Here is a 23987-nt window from a genome sequence, read left to right as displayed (position 1 = left end):
CAGTTCCCTCCCCCTCGTATGTATATATTTACTGTTAGGATCTCTGTTTAACAGTACTGTATATTTGCATAACTTGTATGTCACAAATGTAACAGTACTATATACCTGTATGTCATGTATGTCATAAATGTCATGATTAGATTAGATGATTAGATTAGATTTTTATATCTGTATATCTGTATATGTTGTGTAATGTCATAAATGTCATTGTGAATTGAAAATGGGGGACCCTGATGTAAACAAGACGAAAGTTTTTCTCTGGTCTGCATCCCCTTAACAATTGTGTGTATTGAGCCGTACTGTACCCATTCTGCAATCTGTTAATTAAAGTTTTCGATCAATCAATCAAAACAATGATGTTGTTTATTAGCGCTACCCCCCAGGGAGGCTGTGTGCTGCAAAGACGACCTCCTCAGGACAACCACTGGACTGTAGCTATTCTCAGGAGAGGACTCGGGTCAATGGACACCAACCACTGATGTAGTGTTGCCATTATTGCTCTGCACCAGGGTAGGGGGCTTAGTAAAGCATCGGTAAGTCAATGTGTGATAAATGTTTGCTCAGAACTAACAAACCAGTTATGTAGGTGATGGAGCCCATTACACAACTTAATGTGGATTCATTAAAACAACACCTTGCTTGCACTTTCAATTAACAAAGGAATTGTCTTTCATACTTAACTTTTCCTCAAATAATGTCCAATTCGTCATTCCAGTCAACAACAACAACTAACAGTGGCAGCCAAGTCAAGACACAAAACTCAACAGGTGGCATCTACTTTGAATGCACACAGGGAACCACATCAATACAATGACTGCTAACTGCCTATAGCTAAACCCACTTGCATTTTTATATTCCAATCGACTGTTTGTTTGATGTCACACCCACACGACGGGCAAGCTTGCAATTGATTGGGGAGCCGCACGCAGTTTGGTGTGATTTCAGAACCTTGGACAGCACTCAGCGGAGAGCGCTTCAAAACCTTGGACAGCGCCCAGCGGAGAGCGCTTCAGAACCTTGGACAGCGCTCAGCGGAGAGCGCTTCAGAACCTTGGACAGCGCCCAGTGGAGAGCGCTTCAGAACCTTGGACAGCGCCCAGTGGAGAGCGCTTCAGAACCTTGGACAGTGCCCAGTGGAGAGCGCTTCAGAACCTTGGACAGTGCCCAGTGGAGAGAGCTTCAGAACCTTGGACAGCGCCCAGTGGAGAGCGCTTCAGAACCTTGGACAGCGCCCAGTGGAGAGCGCTTCAGAACCTTGGACAGTGCCCAGTGGAGAGCGCTTCAGAACCTTGGACAGTGCCCAGTGGAGAGAGCTTCAGAACCTTGGACAGCGCCCAGTGGAGAGCGCTTCAGAACCTTGGACAGCGCCCAGTGGAGAGCGCTTCAGAACCTTGGACAGCGCCCAGTGGAGAGCGCTTCAGAACCTTGGACAGCGCCCAGTGGAGAGCGCTTCAGAACCTTGGACAGCGCCCAGTGGAGAGCGCAGTCCGCTTCATGGAAGCCACCAGGTTCGAGAAGACAGGAGGAAATGCATTTCAGTAATATATCAGACAGACTATACGGTCCATCAAAACAAAGCTATGTGCTCATATCTGCAGTGTATATAGGCCATAGCTCAACTATGAAACTTGTTATATGTGAAATATTTCAATCACGCCCACTACCTGGCTACCACCACAGACGCGCGCCAGCCGGGGACACCACCCTGACAGGTCCTGCCCGACAAGTAACTAGCATAATGAAGATCAGCTGTTTATCAATTCGACATAAGGCAACAATGCCTATACAGTTAAAATAAAAAGAATAGACACGCCTGACATATAAGACAACATTATCCAGTGCGGGCAACATTTACAATGTATAAGCCTGTTGGACATGACTGTAAAAGGATATGGCCATTCGGTAATCTTTTTGGCATATTTCCGTATGATATTATCCTCACTGAAGATGAACAGAGACCGGTTGACTGTGAGACAGTTCTGTTTGACAGGTATGGGGTTGTATATGGCCATGGTCCTGGCTCTTTGGGCCATCGTTTGCTTGTAGACCCTCTGGCCGCACGGGGGGCCCGTCGCACGGATCCCCCCTCTCCGGTTGGACAGTTCGCCTTCGAAGCGAGCCATGATGGTTGTAGACGAGCAGCACAGATGTCGCTGCTGGAGGAGGAGAAATAATCAAAACTGACACTAGATACGACGAGGTGGAGAAGAAGCATCACAACACGCCGGGTTGTCCCTGCAGCCACGAGTTCCTTTGGGTGTGTGTCATCACCATCATGTCCAAGAGAACATTCAAACATTCAAATGTATAGAAAAAAGGTCCTCCTCAGTCAACATGCATCTGTTATCTCCTTCCTCCTGCTTCCCATGTTTTCAATTGTCCAGATATGGAAATTGTGCTGAAGACGGTGGAGAAAGTTTATATATTTCCAAATTCCATGTTGCATCATTGTCCCCATGGGTGATGTTCCTGCGGGGGTGACTTATGAGTTATGCTGCCACTGCGCGCTACAAGTCCATGGCACGGTATACACTTCACACAGGCAGGCAGCGGAGAGAGAGACAGCCAGTTTAACACATAAGAACTTGTAAAGGGGAAGAAAAAAAATAATAACATTTCGTACCAGTCACAGATGGCATGGCAAATGTAGTGCTGCGAAATCATTGCCTTGTTGGAACCGAGATCCAAGAAGCGACAACCTAACGCATCATTTTTTGGATCCCCCCAACAATATTCGACCGCTTTACCGTTGCAGATTTAATTATTAATAAGTCTCCTCTGTCGCCTCCTCCTCACCCCATAGTCCATGTTATAGGAAAAACTCTCGCGATTGCCTTCACATTTGGTCTCTCAATTCCCTCGAACAGCGGAAGAAAATGCAGGTTTGGCTCCTTCTCCCGTTAGATCCCCGGCTGGATGTACAGTATAATGTAATGTAACCACTTTCTCTCCAGCAGCAGCGACCACCGCTCCTTATGAACCAACACCACGTGATGCGGAGGAGACGCCCGCAGCCAGTGGCTCCACACGCACCGTGCGTCTCTGTCTCCATGGCACCGGGGAGGAGGAAGAGTTGTTGAGGAAAGGGCTCCTTTTTGTGTGTTTTTTCTCTTTTCCCCCAACGCGATCATCATCACGTCAACAACGATGATAATGTACACAGACAGAGATATACGAACTCGCCATCTTTCATTTGATATCGCAGTGTGTGTCGGCTGCACATGTGTACATGCAACTGGGCGGGGTTGCTTGCTGGTGGGAAAGGGAAGGCTGCCTAGTGCAAATATCTGCAATAACAGTCAAATAGTTTGTTATTGAAGTGCAGCTCAGGGCAATCACAGCAAGTGGGAAAACCTATGTCCTCGTGATTATGCTTAAATACTAGTAATAGATACATCATAGTGCACTACAAGTACTTTGAGTGGAGGAAGCATTCATAATGTGATAAAAAATCTAGTTAAAGGGGCACTTCGCCAAAAAAACAATGCATATAAACCCAAGACACATCCAAAAACTCTAAACAGATTATGTGCAAAATAAATCAACATCGTTTTTTGGTGAAGTACCCCTTTAACTAGCATTCATCACATAATGAATGCTTCCTCCACCCACATTTGACTGTGTGAGATTATGTGCTAAATAAATAAACATATTTCTTTGGTGAAATGCCCCTTTAATTGCACTTCTACCTTCTAAAATGCAGCAGTGTATTCAACATGGCCAACAACAAGACCATCCAAATGAGGAAATAACGACAAGCATGTTTTCAAAAATGTATTTTATTGCTATTGGAGGAAGTAGTAAAAAAAAAAAAAAAAAAGGTCTCATGAAAGATTCTACTTAAACCATGAGTGTCCATTACAGACTAAAACTACACTATGACATGACCCTACTGTGTGTCCCTCAGGGCGGACACATGCTTATCATCGGTTAGGCTCCAATTGGCTCGTTTCAATCAAACCACTTTTCCTATAGCATATTGTGAGCCAATGCTGATGAGTGGTTTTTTTTCCCATGAAGATTTGGCCAATAACAATTCCATCGTTTTCCAATTATTAATTATTTCAGTAGAAGCATTTAGTGGGAACGCACACTCCTACGCAGAGCTGTCTCTACTACACCTGTGCCCAAGAGAGACAAAATCTGTACCAAAACCGGACATCTGCGACCAGATTAGTTTGAAAGAAAACGCGGCTAAGACTTTGAATCGGGTGCATATACAGAGTATCCAGAAATAACCAGAAATTAACCACCTTTATGGCTGGTTTGGTTTGGTTCTTATTTATAGTGCCGAATTTCCCTCTGGATAAATAAAGGATTTCTATTCTATAAAAAGAAGAATACAAAACAATATGTTGGCTTTATCAAATCATAATTATACGAGTATAGGTGGCACCGGTTAGTTTACTTCTTACTTCTGCCTACTGTCAGCGACTTCGGGTTCTTGAGAAGCGCTATACAAATAAAATTAATTATTATTATTATTATTATTATTATTACTTCCTTTTTGGGCAGAGATGTCTAGACAGTGGAGAGAATGGTGGGAAAAGTTGTTCAAACAAAAACAAATATTACTTTCAACTGCTAAAGTGTACAAATAAATACGATCATGTCCTAATAGTAGAATATTAATTTGTCACTAGTAAACAAATACAATGCAATGCAATATGCAGCTGGCTGGCTAACAACAAGCTCAAGAGTTTTTGCTTCACAAAATTGGATTGGATGATAATCACACAGCTCATATTTAAGAGTGAATATCTATTCTCGGCTGTAACAGGGTCGGGGCTGCGGTGTGCATGTTGTCTGTTCGGGGGGAGGGGGAGGGGGCGTTGCTGATCACGTCGTCAGTGAGCTAGGCGTCTATCTGGGCTGCTGGCTGCTGGGCTACGGTGGTCAGACTCTGGGCGAAGGAGGCAGACGAGTGACGACACTGTGAAGAACCACACTGGCAGCTGAAGAACTTGCTCTTGATCCTCCAAAAGTTATCGCCATAGTCGAACCTGGACCGGAGGACAAAGAGCAGAGCGGCCATCATGTCGTATACATCTATTACATTCCTTAACCCCAACCCTATTACATTCCTTAACCCTATTACATTCCTTCCTACCAGCATTTACATAGATTTCATTATGTGAAGTTGTTGTAATAATAATAATGCAGGACCTGCTCAGAGGTCTTTAATTGGCATACAATTATCCTCAACACACACACACACCGGAACACACACGCATTCATTGTCTCTGTAGGATCGCTGATGCGATTCGTCTCTGCGATTAACCCATCCCGTCGTCCTTCCCCCCCAAGGGCAGCCGGGAGCAGACATGCGTCAACGTGAGCCGCGCCAGGGGACCAATCAAAGTGCTCCTGTCCGTCTTCGTCAAGGACGCCACAGCGTTAGCGATCTATTGTTGTGCATGTTTTTCCATTGGGTTTATCTTATCGGGGGGAAACCCTTGTGAGCACGGGGAGAACATGCAAACTCCACACAGAAAGGCCTGGGAGATACCCCACCTGGGTACCTGGCATCATGGAAACCTGGTCCCCAAGCGGGAATCGAACCCTGGACCTTCTTGCTGTGAGGCAGCTATATATATACAGGTGCAGCTCAATAAATTAGAATACTGTGGAAAAGTCTATATATTTAGCTGTATTGATGCAGTCATTTGTGCAAAAGGAGCCCCAACCAAGTACTGAGTGAACATACATGAACATACTTTTCAGAAGGCCGACATTTCTATATACAAAAGAAAAATACATCTATTTTAAATTTTTTATTGGTGATACAGAATTTTGGGCTTCATCAAAATTTAAACAAATAAAGGCTTGAAATATTTCACTTTGTGTGTAATGAATCTATAATCTACGAGAGTTTCGCTTTTTGAATTGAATTACTGAAATAAAATAACTTTTCCACAATATTCTAATTCATCGAGCTGCACCTGTATATATATATATATATATATATATATATATATATATATACTGTATATATGATTACAAACCAACACCACCTCCTGTTTTATGAATGAATCAATGAATGAATGACGTTTATTTCTAGCCATTTAGCATGTACAAAAAAACAACAACACAAATCAAATTACAAGTTGGCCGAAAAGGTTAGGGCTGAAGCTACAGGCTTGTAAATGCCCTGACCCAGTGCATCATCTTAAATGTATCGCTGATCTTCGTTATCAACCCAAAAAAAAAGTAATCATTATAACAATCGGCAATAAAGAATTTGAATAATTGATCTAATCTAATGATGAATAAACCTCTTGAATCTTAATCAATTTGATTCAAAAACACATGGTTAACCATCCACGGCATACTTCTCAAGAATACGTCGTTTGTACTTCCTTTTGAAATGAGCAGTATTTAATACTTTCTTTTAACTCCTCTGGTAGACTATTTTTTTTTTATAGTGGTGTGTACAGTGGTGTTTATCTCCAAGCCCATGCTTGATCTACGCACACACGCAACGAGAACAGAGAGACTACGGCTCAGCTTCTTCCCCCAGGCCATCAGAATACTGAACTCTCCACTCACAAGTACACATGAGCACACACACAACACGCATGCTGCAATCGCTCACACACAAACGGTCACTTTAAACAAAATGGAAAGGACACTTTAAAGGAATGAGGAAAATAAAGGTCACTTTAAGGAAAGAACCGATGTGGTTCTGTATAGTATAGTTTAGATATAGCAAGTATAGCATAAGGATATAGAGTAAAAACCGTATATTGTATAGTAGGGGTGTAACGGTACGGGTATTCGTCCCGCGAATTTACGGTATGGGCTTCACGGTGCGGTACGCGCAGCCATACGAAGAATACGTCTCATACCACTAGGTGAAACTAGGGTTGCACATTTTACAAATCTACGCTCAATATCTTTACTTTACTTTACACTGGCTTACATTGATCTTTAACGTTTAATATTAAGCTTGTATTGTCAAATGTAGATGATGAATAAAACGTTGAAGCTTGCTTAGGCACACTGACAAACGGACAGAAGAAATGCTGCCCGTCTCTCACCCTATCTGGTCCCCTGCCCGTCACTCACCCTATCTGGTCCCCTGCCCGTCTCTCACCCTATCTGGTCCCCTGCCCGTCACTCACCCTATCTGGTCCCCTGCCCGTCTCTCACCCTATCTGGTCCCCTGCCCGTCTCTCACCCTATCTGGTCCCCTGCCCGTCACTCACCCTCTCTGGTCCCCTGCCCGTCTCTCACCCTATCTGGTCCCCTGCCCGTCTCTCACCCTCTCTGGTCCCCTGCCCGTCTCTCACCCTCTCTGGTCCCCTGCCCGTCTCTCACCATCTCTGGTCCCCTGCCCGTCTCTCACCCTCTCTGGTCCCCTGCCCGTCTCTCACCCTCTCTGGTCCCCTGCCCGTCTCTCACCCTATCTGGTCCCCTGCCCGTCTCTCACCCTCTCTGGTCCCCTGCCCGGCTCTCACCCTCTCTGGTCCCCTGCCCGTCTCTCACCCTATCTGGTCCCCTGCCCGTCTCTCAGCCTCTCTTGTCCCCTGCCCGTCTCTCACCCTATCTGGTCCCCTGCCCGTATCTCACCCTCTCTGGTCCCCTGCCCGTCTCTCACCCTCTCTGGTCCCCTGCCCGTCTCTCACCCTCTCTGGTCCCCTGCCCGGCTCTCACCCTCTCTGGTCCCCTGCCCGTCTCTCACCCTATCTGGTCCCCTGCCCGTCTCTCACCCTATCTGGTCCCCTGCCCGTCTCTCACCCTATCTGGTCCCCTGCCCGTCTCTCACCCTATCTGGTCGCCCGCGCGGACCGGCCGGCTGCAGAAGAAGGCGATGCGTGGGAAGCGCAGGTCCTGGTGCATGGTGAACACCCGGACCGCCAGCAGGTTGGGCTCGCACAGGTGGTTGATGAAGCGGCCCACGTTGCCGAAGAGGCGGGCGTCGATGCAGTGAATGTCGTCCACCTGCAGGGGGCAGCGCAGAGAACACTTAGCAGTAGAGTGACAACAGCACAGGAAACACTTAGCAGTAGAGTGACAACAGCACAGGAAACACTTAGCAGTAGAGTGACAACAGCACAGGAAACACTTTAACAATAGAGTGACAACAGCACAGGAAACACTTTAACAGTAGAGTGACAACAGCACAGAAAACACTTAACAGTAGAGTGACAACAGCACAGAAAACACTTAGCAGTAGAGTGACAACAGCACAGGAAACACTTAACAGTAGAGTGACAACAGCACAGAAAACACTTAACAGTAGAGCGACAACAGCACAGAAAACACTTAACAGTAGAGTGACAACAGCACAGAAAACACTTAACAGTAGAGTGACAACAGCACAGAAAACACTTAACAGTAGAGCGACAACAGCACAGAAAACACTTAACAGTAGAGTGACAACAGCACAGAAAACACTTAACAGTAGAGTGACAACAGTGAGTACAGCCTGTGAATAACCATGCAGTCGGGAAACAAGAATCCATAAGAAAATCAAGCCTGATCCATAAAATCATGACTAATGCTGTGCATAGAAGGAAGGCAATCCAATGCCGTCTGTCCAGTATGTGGCTGGAGATGCTCAGCAGCGCCACCTCTTGACCAAACAGTGAACATGCCACTGATAATGCAGGCAAGCTCATGTTGAGTATATTCAAACGGATTCATAAAATCACCTTATTGTCAAGAGTGAAGAGGAAAGAGTCGTTCTCCCGCTTGTCTGCCTCGGCGTCAGAGATGATCTCCCCGACGTACCTGAGGAGGAACCGTGACGGGACACACCGACAGTCAGAAGAGGGCTTTACAGAGCGTCAGACCTGCGGCTCGTTGTTGAATATGTGATGAGGCAAAACTATTTTATAGAATAGAATAGAATAGAATAGAAATCTTTTAATAATCCAGAGGGAAATTCGGCACTACAGATCGCTCACATTGAACAACAATAAACATTTAGGTAGTCGATAGGACTAAAATAAGAACGAGAATATAATAATATTAAATAAGAATAAAATTGAATAATGAATAACATATATGGTCCGGGATATACATTCTGGTATGTATATACATTCTAAAATCTTAAATACACAACTATCCAGCCCAAATATACACAAATATACAGTAAAATGTACAGTAATAACAATAAGTGTAAAAATGTAAAGTGTAAAGTGTCCAGGAAGATTGTGAGAAGTGTAAAAATGTTAAAGTGTCCAGGAAGATTGTGAGAAGTGTAAAAATGTAAAGTGTCCAGGAAGGTTGTGAGAAGTGTAAAAATGTTAAAGTGTCCAGGAAGATTTCTCCAGGCTGTACTGTCACCCTGTGCTCAGTGATGCAGTGAGGCACAGTGATGCATTATAGAGTCTAATGTCGGAATGAAGAACTTCCAGTGTTACATCTATCTTGGATATCTTGTTATTATTTGTTAAGTGCGAGCCGGTCCTCACTCGCAGATGAATGTTCCCTGCGGGATGTCCTGCACGGCCCTCACGCCCCAGCCCATCCTCGGAGTCCTGTAGAGCTGGAGCCGTACCCTGGGAGAGAGAGGTTCAAGATTCAAGAGTTTATTCATCACATACATACCAGGGCATATAGTGAAATGTGGTTGGCCATGCCCACTTCGATTGTGCAATAAAAACAATAATAATAATAATAATAATAATAATAATAATAATAATAATAATAATAATAATAATAATAATAATAATAATAATAATAATAATAATATAACTAGAATAGACATGGTAAATAGACATGTTAAAAGTCAAGTTAGACCGCGCTCTCAATAATTGACACTGGGTGCTGCAATCCCGAAGATTTAAGTAGAAAAAAGCGGGAAGCCAAAGCAGCACTCTCAGGTTTAGCCATTAACACTGAAGAAGGAACACCTGTTCCGAAAAATGTCTGTCGTATTCGGCTGCGATTAAAATTGTCGAAACCTGAGAGTGCTGGTCCGGCTTCCTGCTTTTTTCTAAATAGACATGTTAATAAATCGCTTAAATGCACTGGATCCTACATGTACATTCCTATACAATGTATGCCCCTGTGCTATACTTGCTGTCACTAACTATACTGTGTACAACAATCACAACAAGTTATTTTCTTAAAGTGTCCTTTTCCTTCCTTTAAAGTGACCTTCTGTTTTGTGTTTAAAGTGCAGAATGTTCCGGTTTAGCGTTAGAATGGAGTAGGTCGCATGTGACACAGCTGCTCACCCGTTATTTTTTTTTCGTTTTAAAAACATATTTTTAAACCATTAATGCGTTTAAAACTTGACGCATATATCAACTGAGACTATCAACTAACTATATTGACCAAAAGAATCGAGATGCCAAACACAAGGAAAGACACAGCGAAACCAAAACCAGTCGAAGAGGTCCCGCCGCGGGACCCAGGATTCGTACAGCGGACAGCAGTAAATATAGACTTGACAGAGGCCGCTTCAAGTTCATCCCCATCAAACACCTCCGCAGATACCGAACATATCATCCGGAAAATGGAGGAAATGGGGAAGACAATAATGAAGGAAATGATCCACCAATCACAACTGTCGGAGAAGATAATAACTCAAAAAGTAGATGCTATTAAAGAATCTATTGAAGGCAAAATTGATGCGCTGAGAGCGGACGCCGACGCACAGAATAAACGCACCGAGGCTCTGGAGAAAGTAGTGGAAGCCCACGAAATCAATTTCACTCGCATCTACAATGAAGTAGATGCTAACAAAGTTAACCTAACTGCTGAGATGAAGGGGAACTACAATGAAATCAAGACGGAGCTCAGCGAAATAACGTTGGAGCTCACGCAAATCAATAAAGAACAGAAAGCCAAAATATTCGAGATGGAATATCAAAAACGCAGGCTGAATATTCGTATTGTCGGTCTGGACGAATCAGTGAGATGTGAAAACCCTGAAGAGTTTGCCACAGAATTACAGAAAATCTTGGGAACAGGAATCCTTCCTAAAATACCGGAGGTGGATCAGTGCTTCAGATTGGGTCCCCGCTCCATTGGCAATAACGCTAAGCCCAGAGTGATATTAGTTATACTGCGCCAAGTCAGAATAAAAGAAATGATTATGCGTGAAACTCGCAGGATGAAAGGCAATCTGAAATACATGGAGGTACCAATACACTGCTTTGAAGATTATTGTCGTGAGGTAGTGGATCTGCGTGCCAAGTTCAAGACGGTGATGTCTCAACTATACCTGGGGAAATACAGACCCCTACTAATATACCCTGCAATACTTCGCGTCGTCGACAAACTATTAATTACAACCTTTAATAACCGAGGATTTGGGACAGAGAGACCTACGTGCTCAGAGTTTTTGAATGCTTTCCCTGACGTGTTTATATTATTGCGGACATATTGGATTTAAGATTGGAACACTCCAGAACATACTGGAACATTCAGACAATGTAAAAATGACATATTGGAATAATCTAGAACATCGAAGCATTCTTTGATATATGGAGCATTCTGGAATATCAGCAATACGTGGTCATTCACTCTACCAGAAGCCCCTCGGGGGAATAATCAACAGCTATCTAGATGCAGAACCACAGAGCCATCATAGCCGGCCGGCTGAAAGATCACTCTACACAACGATCATCGCCCACCCCGGTCGGGGGAAATGCTGCATATACGTATTTAAAAACTGTTTTTTATTAATGGGAAATAATTTCACTTCTCCAATTAATACTTTAGATGTTTAAGCATAGCAATGCTCTTTTAAGATCTAAGTTAATGTTCTCTTCCTTTTACTTGTTTTTTTTTTTTTTTTTTTTTTTTTTCATCCGCTCTCTCTGATTTATTGAGGCTCTCTCTTCAGTTCAATACCTTCATATTATTCATGGGTTACTATAAATTACTATAAATTACAAGTTCATATAAAATGTAAGTGATTAAGGCATGACAATTGAAGCTTATTTTTGGTCTTTATTTTTAGTTTATCTCATTTACATTTTTATTTATTTATTTTTTACGGGTAAGTGGCCAAGCCACAGTCGACATTCTACTTATGGTAGAATTTAGAGTGTTAGATCCTATGGTATACATAGGAATGTTAAGGATAATTGGATCATTCTGGGATATCCGGTGGTGCAAGGGAGAGAGTCATACGCAAAGGTTGTGTTCATGGAACACAATCCTGTACGACTCTCGGTGGGAGGGAAGGGTAGGGGATTTTTATTTGTATATATGTATGTTTTTAAGCTCGGCTCTCAACGGGACCTCACTAGTGGGATGTATATCTATTATTGCCTCGCACTCTAGAAGCATTACCAAAAATTACAATGCAACATGTATAGACTATGGCTAGTTTGAATATAATGATATGGAACACCGGGGGAATAAATAACCAACTCAAACGCAAAAGCGTGCTCACACTGATGAAAAAAGAACATGTGGACATTGCTCTGCTAAGCGAAACACACATTCTAGGGAAAGACATAGGTAAATTAGCGGACAACATATACCATAATATCAGTCACTCCTCTATTGGTACGAGAACTCGGGGTGTAGCAATAGTCGTTAAACGTAAGTTGAATATTGTACTAAAGGGAGTATGGTCTGATGTAGAAGGTCGGATAACTATAGCTAAGATTGAACATAAGAACAGGAAAATAGCGTTGATAGCGGTATACGCCCCAAATTTGTACGAAGAAGATTTCTTCACTACACTAACCAATGCAATGTTAGACATTCCCGATTACTCATTTATAATAGGAGCGGATTTTAATGCCATCTGGAACCCAAGGATAGACAAATCTTACCTCGCCTTTTCCAGCGAACAAAAGAATTCATCGAAGGCATTAAAGGATTGGTCAAAGATTACAGGTGTAAAGGACTTATGGCGGTTACTTAATCCCACGACCCGAAAGTACTCTTGTCGATCTGCGAGACATAAGACACTATCCAGAATAGATTATGTCTTTGCATCACAGAGACTATTTGATAATTATGAAGTGTAAATGATACCCAACGCACTATCAGATCACTGTTATTTACTCCTTAAAGGTACATTTGGTATACTATCCTCCCGAGCCCCAAGATGGCGATTTAACTCGTTGCTGCTTAACAACAAGGAATTCATTACACAACTCAAAGAAGCTCTTATAGTATTCCAACGGGAGAATGCAAACTCGGTGCAAGACCCCAGAATAATATGGATGTCGGTGAAGGGAATGATCAAAGACTTCACGGATAGCTTTTCCTCCAAAATGCGCAAGAATCAAAACACAAAACTGGATGAGCTGGAAACGCTTTACTCAACGTTATTTAATTCTCTGAAATACAACAACTCAACTCGACTAGAAAATCAAGTTAACGTACTAAAAATAGAGATCAATGCCATATACAGACAACAATCGGAAATACAAATACGCAGCACAAGACAACAGCAGTACTCCCATGGTTCCAAACCCAGCCACCTATTAGCCATGCGATTAAGAATTAATGCAACATTTGCAGATATAACTACCATTAGAGCACAACAAGTACTTGTAACAGATCCTGTAAAAATAAACGATACATTCAAAGTATTCTACTCCGACTTATATAAATAAGAAATGACCTTCGATCAAAACAAAATGGACACATTTCTTAATCAAATTATTCTCCCTAAACTTTCAGAGGATGACGCTAAACAGTTAGAAATACCGATCACACTAGAGGAACTCAAGAAGGCCATAACCGCAATGAAAAGTGGTAAGGCTCCAGGAAGAGACGGTTTCCCATCAGAAATGTACCTTTCTTGTTGGGACATAATTGGCCCCTTATTACTAAATATGATCTTATACTCAGTCAAGGAGGGGAACTTCCATAAAATTGACAATATTGCACTCATAACAGTCCTCCTTAAAAAAGACAAAGACCCCAACGAGTGCGGTAGTTATAGACCTGTAAGCCTCCTCGGAACAGATATCAAACTGTACTCTAAGGTATTAGCCATCAGATTACAAAAGCATATGACGTCTTTAGTTCACCCGGACCAAACTGGCTTCATAGGAGGCCGCCTGATCACTGAGAACATAAGACGTATACTGCACGTACTTGATGCCGACAAGGAGGACACCATACCTAAGGCGATGCTGTCCCTGGATGCTATGAAGGCCTTTGACAGGCTGGAATGGTCGTATCTGTGGGCAGTGCTAGAAAGGATGGGGTTAGGAAAAGGATTCATCGATATGATTAAAGTATTATACAAAGACCCATCGGCCATGATTACAACAGGCACAATCATCTCTGAAATATTTCCGGTATCACGCTCTGCCAGACAGGGTTGTCCTCTTAGTCCCGGACTGTTCAATCTATCATTAGAGCCTTTAGCACAATATATAAGACAATCCCAATCCATAGAACCTATCGTAATCAAGGGCACACAACAAAAAATTTGTTTATATGCGGACGATGTAATATTGTTCATGAAAAACCCCAACACCACATTGCCTCATCTGCTCAAGTTGATTGAGGACTTTGGTGATTTATCGGGATTTAAGATAAATTGGCCGAAGTCGGCTTTCCTCCCACTTAACGCCCCTGCAAAAAGAAATATAACCCTCCCAAAAGAGATACAGATGGTAAAACAATTTAGATGTTTGAGAGTTGAGATATTCCCCACCATAAGCCAAACGGTGAAGCACAATTACATAAAAATCCAAAACAAAATCAAATACGACCTTGTCAGGTGGTCGAAACTTAAAAACTCAGTACAGGCACGTATATCAATAATCAAGATGGACGTCCTACCTAGAATCAACTTCTTCAGCTCAATGCTACCGTTACCCCCTCCAAAGGGTTACTGGAAAGAATTACACTCCTCCACATACAAATGTATTTGGAATAACAAACCACCACGTATAAAAAGATCCACCGCCCAGAGAAACAAAGCAGACGGAGGTATGGCATTTCCAGATTTCTACCACTACTTTAAGGCGTACACTTTAAGACCACTAACAACATGGTTTGATCCCCAAGCATTAGTATCCTGGAGAAATTTAGAAGAAAATATAGTAGCTCCACATAAGCTGAAGGGCATAGTATACACCAAATTACCAATTAAGCAATGCGAACGGAAATTTGGCCCCATAATCACTCATGCGATCCGGATATGGCGCGAAACACAAAAAAAATATTCTACCCTACATAAATGGCATAATCATACTCCCTTATTCAATAACAATGCACTCTGGATAGGAAAACAACCTATAAGATTCCCTAGATGGGAAACGCAAGGCATACACTCATTAGGAGACGTCTTCAATAAACAGGGTTTTTGTAGTTTCAATGAAATACGCAAAAAAATGTATCTCACCAAGTCCACATATTACTTTTACGCAGTTATTGGCATGTTTGAAGGCTCACGGTGTTCCATTAAATATACCAATTGTACACCACAGATACCACAAATTCTTCTATGAAAGAGAGACATCAGGAGGTTTTGTTTCAGATTTTTATCATCAATTACTAACGTCCTCATATGAAACCCTCCACCTAGACTCCGTCTGGAGGAGGGATATACCAGACCTGGAAAGTGATTTTGATTGGCAAGAAGCCTGGGCAAATATTCGATTCACATCAAGGAACCCGGACCATCAACAAATCAATCTTAACTATATTCACAGGACATACTTGACTCCTATAAGACTGAAAAAAATGGGTCTTATACAAGACTCCAAATGCTCCTTATGTACAAATGGGGACGAGGGGACATTTATGCACATGTACTGGGACTGCCCACCAGTTAAGATATTCTGGAAAGAGGTGACCCAGCAACTATCAAATCTCTTAACTTGGAATATACCTGTACACCCCTCTGTACTACTGCTGAATGATATTTTTGAGTGTGCAGTACATCCACAGCTAAAGAGATTGGTTTTATCTGGTATCACAGTGGCTAAAAAGCTGATAGCATCACGATGGTTCCAACCGGAAAAAATTTGCCGAAAGGTCTGGATTATTACATATCTCGATGTGATCCATCAAGAAATATCTACAGCAAGAATTTTGGGTCTCAATGAATCCAAAATGACATTGTGGTTAGAAGTGGTGGAGAAAATAAAAGCTAGCATATAATGGTAATGTCTGGTTAGGAGCGAGGGAAAATGGATGGATTATCCAATGGGGGGTCCGGAAAAGGGGGGTACGAGCTGGAGCATATGTGTGTAGGTTTTTAGATAACAGGTATTAAGGGTATATCCTATATAAGACAATTAACTAAAATGTGATCTCATTGGATGTGCACTGACAACTAATGCTTGTATATCTTATCGTGTGTTGTCATGTTTGTTTATGCGTTTGTTTAAAAAATTATAAAAAAATAAAATACAAAAAAGTTAGGCAGAATGTGATTTTTTAACGTAACAAGCGTTCTGATTGGCTGAGGACATAGGCACTAAGCCAGGGCGATGCAGCAGTGTGAGCAGAGTACAGTTAGGAAGAAATATCAATTTGGCAAAAAATTATTACTTAGGCAATTATCGTATGAGGCCAACGATATATAAAAAGAGGAAAACTTCTTCCTGGAGTGAAAAAAGAAAAGAGGCTTTGAATCATCACCTCAGTCCGTTCTGGACCAGCCGGTTCCTGCAGGTCCTCCAACAGGAGCAGGCGTGGTTACACTCGAACAGCACCGGAGGCTCCCTCTGACAGAAGTCCAGTGGTAAACGGCCCTCCTGGAGAAACACAAGCACACCATGAGATACCCAAGTTCAAGTTTCAAGTTTCAAGTTTCTTTAATAGTTGTCATACAGAAGTACAGAATACTTTTATACAAAATGCTTCTTACTGTTACGCTCCAGAGACTGTGCAAGACAAGATAAGTATGAAATAAAATAACATAGTATAGCATGTAAATTAAAAGTAAAAAAATGAGGTCACAGTGTTCAGTATAGACATATGTACAATGTTCGATGCAGAATAGACGTAACTGAGTTACCATATAATATACAATACTGTGTAGTGTACTAATATACAATACTATATAGTGCAAGGCAGAAATAGGATGAGGTGCAATTTAGGTACAATTTACAGTAGGTGTACGAGTTGAAGTGCAAATCCTTTATCAATAAATATAAAGTGTGTTTGTGTGATCTAAAGTGTGGAGAGTGGGTGCTGCAGTGTGTTGTTTGTTTAAGTGAGTGTGTGCGTGTGGGTGTGTGTGCTGTGTGCATTTGATGGTTGTTGCATAGTGTTTATTGTTCGTTTGGCAGCCTGATGGCCTGGGGATAGAAGCTTCTTCTGAGTCTTTCTGTGCTCGCCTTAAGACTCCGGTATCGCTTGCCTGACCGCAGCAGTTCAAAGAGGCAGTTGTTCGGGTGGCTCGAGTCCTTAATAATTCTCTTAGCCTTCCCCTTGCACCGCTTGTTGTAAATGTTCTGGAGGGTGGGAAGCCCCCCTCCAATTGTGCGTTCGGCTGAACGTGTCACTCTTTGTAGTCTGCTACGGTCTTGTGCAGTGCTATTCCCAAACCAGGAGGTGATGTTGCCAGTCAGGATGCTCTCTATTGTACATGAGTAGAAGTTCCTAAGGATCTTCTGACTGACTTGGAACTTCCTTAGGCGCCTGAGGAAGTAGAGGCGTTGTCGTGCCTTCTTCACAACACTGTCAATGTGTGTGGTCCATGTCAAATCCTCGGATATGTGGGCTCCGAGGTACTTGAAACTGTTCACTCTCTCAACCGGTGCCCCGTCGATGCTGAGGGGGCTGTAGTCCTTGACCCCCGACCTCCTGAAGTCCACAATCATCTCTTTTGTTTTGCTGACGTTCAGGGAGAGGCAGTTCTCCTGACACCACTGTGACAGGTTCTCTACCTCTTCCAGGTAGGCCCTTTCGTCGTTGGCAGAGATCAGGCCCACCACTACTGTGTCATCAGCAAATTTGATGATGGTGTTGTTGTTCCGCTGTGCTACGCAGTCATGTGTGTACAGGGAGTAGAGGAGGGGGCTCAGAACACAGCCCTGGGGGGCCCCTATGTTGAGCGTGATGGATGAGGAGGTGCAGTTGCCTGCTCTTACCACCTGGGGTCTGCCCGTCAGGAAGTCCAAGACCCACTGGCAGAGGTCATAGTTCAAGCCCAGGTCCCTGAGCTTGGCTATGAGTTTGGAGGGGACTATGGTATTGAATGCTGAGCTGTAGTCGATGAACAGCATTCTCACATAGTTCCCCTGCCTCTTGTCCAGGTGTGATGCTGCTGTGTGCAGCACATGGGCTATGGCGTCCTCCGTGGACCTGTTGGGGCGATATGCAAATTGCAGAGGGTCCAGGTTGATGGGGAGGGAGGAACAGATGTAGCCCTTCACTAGCTTCTCAAAGCACTTCATGGCTATGGAGGTGAGGGCTACAGGGCGGTAGTCGTTGAGGCAAGCGGGTGTAGATTTTTTGGGTACAGGGATGATGGTGGACTTCTTCAGACAGGTGGGGATGACAGCCTGTTCCAAGGACAGGTTGAAGATGTCAGTGAATACCGGGGCCAGTTGGTCGGCACAGACTTTTAGGACGCGGCCGGGGATGCCGTCCGGTCCTGCTGCCTTCCTGATATTCACTTTTTTAAAGATCCGTCTCACCTCATGCTCTGTTACCCTGAACACTGAGTCTCCATCAGCAGACCCCCCCCCCCCCCCATTGCCGTGGTTTGTAGGCTGGTGTTTTTATTCACAGCCTCAAACCTCGCATAGAAGGAATTGACATCATTTGCTAAGGAGATGTCACTGTTCAGTTTGAGGGAGGTGCCTTTGTAATCTGTCATTGTTCTGAGGCCCTGCCACATGCCTCTAGAGTCAGCCTGTTCAAACTGAAGTTCAACTTTATCCCTGTAACGCCGTTTTGCCTCTATTACTGCTCTCCTGACGTTGTATCTTGCCATCTTGTGTTCTTCCATGTTGCCTGTCTCCAGCCCGGTGTTGTATGCTGATGTGCGCACTTTCAGAGCCTCACGGACGGATTTGTCTACCCAGGGCTTTTGATTTGGGTAGATTTTAATTGTGGTGGAGGGGATTGTTTCTTCTACCAGAGTACAGACATAGTCAAGCGCCGTTTCAGTGTATTCGTTAATATTGGCTGTGTTATCACGGAATACACTCCAGTCTGTGCATTCAAGTGCAGCTTGGAGTGACTCCTCTGACGTCACGGCCCAACGCTTAACCTCTCGCGAGACCACCGGCGTTCGCTTGAGACTTTGTTTATACTTTGGCAAAAGGAATATGGCGGCGTGATCGGACTTACCGAATGGACTAAGAGCCTGTGACTTATACCCATTCTTAAATTGCGAGTATACATGGTCTAATATGTTCTCGCCTCTGGTGGGACAGGTCACATGCTGATAGAAATTCGGCAGCACCTTTTTAAGACGCACGCTGTTGAAATCACCCAGAACCACAATGGCAGCGTCAACGCTAGCTATCTGTTGTTTGTTTACCTCGTCGTGAAGTTTTGAAAGTGCGACCCCAGTGTTCGCGTGTGGTGGAATGTACACTCCGATGAGGATGATGGACGTTAACTCTCTTGGGAGGAAGAAGGGTCTACTATGGCATCAGTAGAGACATAAAGAGTTGGATTTTATTTTATTTGACATTAAGAAAATAAAAATAAAATACAAGATTCCAGAAAAACATCAAGGCCCTCACCTTATTTCCATTGTGGTCCTTGGTCTCAGACAGACAAGCAATACAAAACATGACCACAAATAACTATTTGACAAACTACATAGATATTAGGGGTGGGGGAAAAAATCGATACGTAGTAGTATCGTGATACTTTGCGTGGCGATACTGTATCGATACAGGGACGCCAAGTATCGATATTTAATTATTCATAAGAAATAAAAATAAATTTTTCTTTTTTTGTATAAGGAAGTTGCATTGTTCATTTCAATACCTGTAATAGTACAGTAGTCCACACACACACGTGTGCATTCAGTTAAGTTGGAATATGACTGTAATACAAACAGTTCAGTTTGTCAGGTACATGTAACACAGATTACAGTGTTTAGATCTGTCTGCTTGAGAAAATCCCATGTTCTGCAATAAAAATGATTGAAGTGAGATGAACAGACTGAACTTTATTTTATTAGATAAAACATGTTGACAAAGTTTTACTTTGCAGTTGAAAAAAGGTAATAAATAAAATGTGATCCAAAAAACAAACAAAAATACTCAGCGTATCGCGATATATTTAGTATCGCGATACTATCGTATCGTGACGCAAGTATCGCGATAGTATCGTATCGTGAGGTCTCTGGCGATTCCCACCCCTAATAGAGAGAGAACATCTGTCTTTGGAACTGCAAGAGAAATATTGTGACAGGAGGTTGTGTTTGTGTTTGTTTGTGTGTGTTTGTGTCCCGTGTCGACTTACGTTGTCATACCAACATCGCAGGCTAAGCTGACCACACATGCAAGTGCTAGAGGAGCAGTCATCCGTACACGAGCAGTGCTGAAAACAAAGACACAGCGTGATCATCACTGGTTACAGGGTTCCCACAGACATTGCAAAATTAAATTCAAGTACTTTCAAGTACTTTTTCAAGCACAATTTTTCATTTTAAAAGGGCGTTTAAAGGGCTACAAATCACTTTTAAATGCTGTTTTTTATATAAAGAAAATTCAATTCTTGATTCAGAACAATTTTATCATGGATGAACAAAACGTTCAATGCGAATGGTTGATTTGAATTTCAAGGACTTTTTAAGCACTTTGTTAAAAACAATTGCCGTTTTCAAGGAACTCCAGGCCTTGGCTTTTTTTTGTAAAAAAAAAATCAAGCACTTTAAGCACTTCAAGGACCTTGTGTGAACCCTGTCACTGGTAATGAAACATGAAGACATGTAAAACTACACCCAAATGAAGACATGTAAAACGACACCCAAATGAAGACATGTAAACTACACCCAAATGAAGACATGTAAACTACACCCAAATAGGGAGGTGTAGTGGTTACGTCACTGCTGTTTCCGGCCGGTCCACCTCGCAAAATTGCAACGTATTTCCCCATTGCCCATTTCTAAATCGTCTCGTTTAAAACAAATAAAGCATGAACATTTGCATGGTATACCTTTCTGTGCGTATTCATCCACAATCTATAGCTCAGCATGAAAATATTCGCAATTAATCGTAAAAAAATAAACGCCTAATTTTATTTCAACCAAACAATAATGTTAGTGATAGAAGGGAACTCATTTTGTGCAAACATGGAAAGCTTTCCAATGTTCATGAGGCAGAATTGTTACAATAGCCAATAATCCATTTTCCCAATGCCCCAGTAATGCCCCAGAACATTACAGTATTCCTAAACAATACTTGTGAAGATGCACCACTCTCTCCTAACGCTAGACCAGTGGTTCTCAATCTTTTTACACAAAGTACCACCTGAGAACGTAGCTGGCTCTCCAAGTACCACCATATGACCGAAGTAAAAATACAGTCTATTCAGCTATGCACAGTTCACGCAGGAGGCACATTTATTCCTAATAACATTATTTATTGTTAACTTTTGTCAGACACAGCCACAATGTACAAAGGGGTAGCACTAGAACTAGCAAACTCTTTCACACAATTCTCATACAATGCAAGGGGCATTGAAAACATAATAACTCTCACATAGCAAGTGAGAAAATTAAGAACAACTGTATTTCAGCAAATGTACTAAAAATGTAAAACTTAAATGTAAAAATGTCACATACTGGTTGAACCAGGGTTAGAAAAAAAAATGCAAGGGCTTTTTTTGCCGCCCTTAATTGATTTTCGGGGGCTTTTTTTTGTATTTCGGGGGCACAACATTTTTATAATGAAAATTAACATAAAGATTATAAAACATTGTTGACACTTTTTTTTACAGTCTTCGTCCCCATGTTTGATAACGTAATGTTAATGTCTCCATATATAGGGCTCTACGCTAACCTTTTTCCCAAGGAGCACATGTGCTCCTAAATAAAATGTTAATAAATAAAATCTAAATACAAATTTAGGAGCACACAGAAATTTAGGAGCACAGTGACAATTGTTCAAGTAACACACACACACACACGCACGATGTGTGACATCATGGCTTGGTTTCATGTTTTGAGGTACCTTCAATTATCTGTAAATAATACATACATACTCTATCTAAATAGATTAAATATTATTGTCCCTGAGGGCAAGTTGTGTTGTTGTCTTGATATATCTACAAATAGCAGACGAATAACCGGTTGCCTCTGGATCAATGAATGTCTAATATTGAATAATATTATTAGCTATTTTATTTTTAACATCCCTAATTCCAACAGTCAAGAGGCTTGTTTCAAATTGATACACGAAAAACCCCACACACGCAACGTTTGTGAGTATAGGCTCTGGCCAGATCGATCAATGAAATACGTTGCGCGCTCAGCGCTGTGGAATGAAGGAAATGCGCATCGGGATCGGATTTGGATGTTATTCTTTGGAGTTGTGTTACAAATGGAACGGTCTTTCCCCGCCGAACACAAGTTACTTAACGTTACACAGGTTGCGCTATGCAGATGCTTAGCTTGCTAACGTTAAGATAGCAGTGTAATGCTTGATGAAAGCAGAGCGCTTTGTCTGTGTTCGCATCCTCTCAAGTGCCTGTAACACACAGCGGGCCCCGCCTCCCTCCCTCCTTGGAACAAACATTCCACCCAAAAACTGAATTTCAGTCCAGTTTCAATCTGAACTATTAACAGCGGAGCTGTTTTGTAATCTTCACTCGTCTGTCTCGCACACTGCAAGTAAATGATTTTTCCGGTTCGCACACACACATATTATTAGGGGCAAATACGTGGGAAATGCTCGCACTGTAGAGCATATATATAATTATATATATAATTAGTAAACTGTCAGGGGGTTTTCTTGCCCCCCTTAACTGATTTTCGAGGGCATTTGGTCAATTTTCGAGGGCATTTTGCCCCAAGCCCCCGTTAATTTCGAACCCTGGGTTGAACACAACAAAGCCACAACCACTGGATTACAAGATTTGCAGTGCAATGACAATAGACTTTTTTCTTTTTCAAATGACAGTGTAGCCAAGACACCAGGGCCCTCATTCATCAACGTGTTCTACGCACAGATCTGTGCTTACCCTGTGCGTACGATCATTTCTAAGCAAAGAGTGGGATTCATCAATTTCAATTTGAACTTGACTCCGTGCTTACGTCTACGCACAGGTCAGAGCACACTTACCTGACGCCCATTGGTAGAATATATTATTACAACAAGGAAATGAGCTTCTGTGCATAATAACACTGGCGGAGCGTAATTCATTATAGTTCATTGTAAAATAGCAACAGTAGTGTAATTATGGTCAAAACCCTATAAATAGCATTTGGAATAATAGATCTTTCTCTCAGAATGAATGCAGCATGGTTTATATAGCGTTATCGGAATATACGGGGTGTAGGCTACTGACTGACTGCGCTCCGCGTAGCTTGATTGATTGATTGATTGAAAAGTTTATTAACAGATTGCAGAATGGGTACAGTACAGTACAGCTCAGTACATACAATTGTTAATTGGGGATGCAGACCAGAGAAAGACTTTCGTCTTGTTTACATCAGGGTCCCCCATTTTCAATTCATCATAAATCATAAAGCTCAACTCGTTATTATTTTGCGCACAGACCACAGCGGCAGAAACACGGGAACGTTTTGATTATATTTAAAAGGCTTTACGTTAAACGAAACAAGTGGAATTTCGAAGCTGTAAGCAGAATACAAGTCATATGAATATAGTGTTCTTCCCCCTTTTTACTGTATAAGAAAGAATAGAAAACGCATTGCAATGGGGCGGTTAGGTGGCCGAGCGGAGATTGCGTTCGTCACCAGCCCCGGAGCTGTGAGCTGGATTCGAACAGCTCACAGCTCCGGGGTTGTCACCAGCTTGGCTGGCCGTCTGCACTAATACAATTGGCTGTATTAGAGGGTGGGAGAAGCTGGCGGGGTGGGTCCGGGTCGTTGTAAACAGCGACTCCTACAGTTCGGTCGGGGCGCCTGCTAAGCGCGGATAGGACTCGAGGGGGAT

At 42.6% G+C, this 23987-nt stretch overlaps 1 protein-coding gene across 2 annotated transcripts in view; it reads right to left on the bottom strand.

The window, feature by feature from the left end:
• Positions 1-3808: 3808 nt before the first annotated feature.
• ehmt1a (euchromatic histone-lysine N-methyltransferase 1a) overlaps positions 3809-23987 on the bottom strand; it is a 160376-nt gene continuing 140197 nt past the window's right edge. For both annotated transcript variants that reach the window (XM_084309159.1, XM_084309160.1), the window contains exons 18-23: positions 20329-20406; positions 16534-16649; positions 9423-9509; positions 8658-8736; positions 7769-7944; positions 3809-5003 (exon numbers count right to left, since the gene is read on the bottom strand). In XM_084309159.1, the coding sequence (XP_084165285.1) occupies positions 4856-5003; positions 7769-7944; positions 8658-8736; positions 9423-9509; positions 16534-16649; positions 20329-20406 (684 nt within the window). In that variant the 3' untranslated portion in view covers positions 3809-4855. The remainder of the gene's footprint in view (positions 5004-7768; positions 7945-8657; positions 8737-9422; positions 9510-16533; positions 16650-20328; positions 20407-23987) is intronic.

Source organism: Notolepis coatsorum (assembly GCF_963971535.1).
Source record: "Notolepis coatsorum genome assembly, chromosome: 2".
NCBI lineage: Eukaryota > Metazoa > Chordata > Actinopteri > Aulopiformes > Paralepididae > Notolepis > Notolepis coatsorum.
This window is presented reverse-complemented; position numbering and strand designations above follow the sequence as displayed.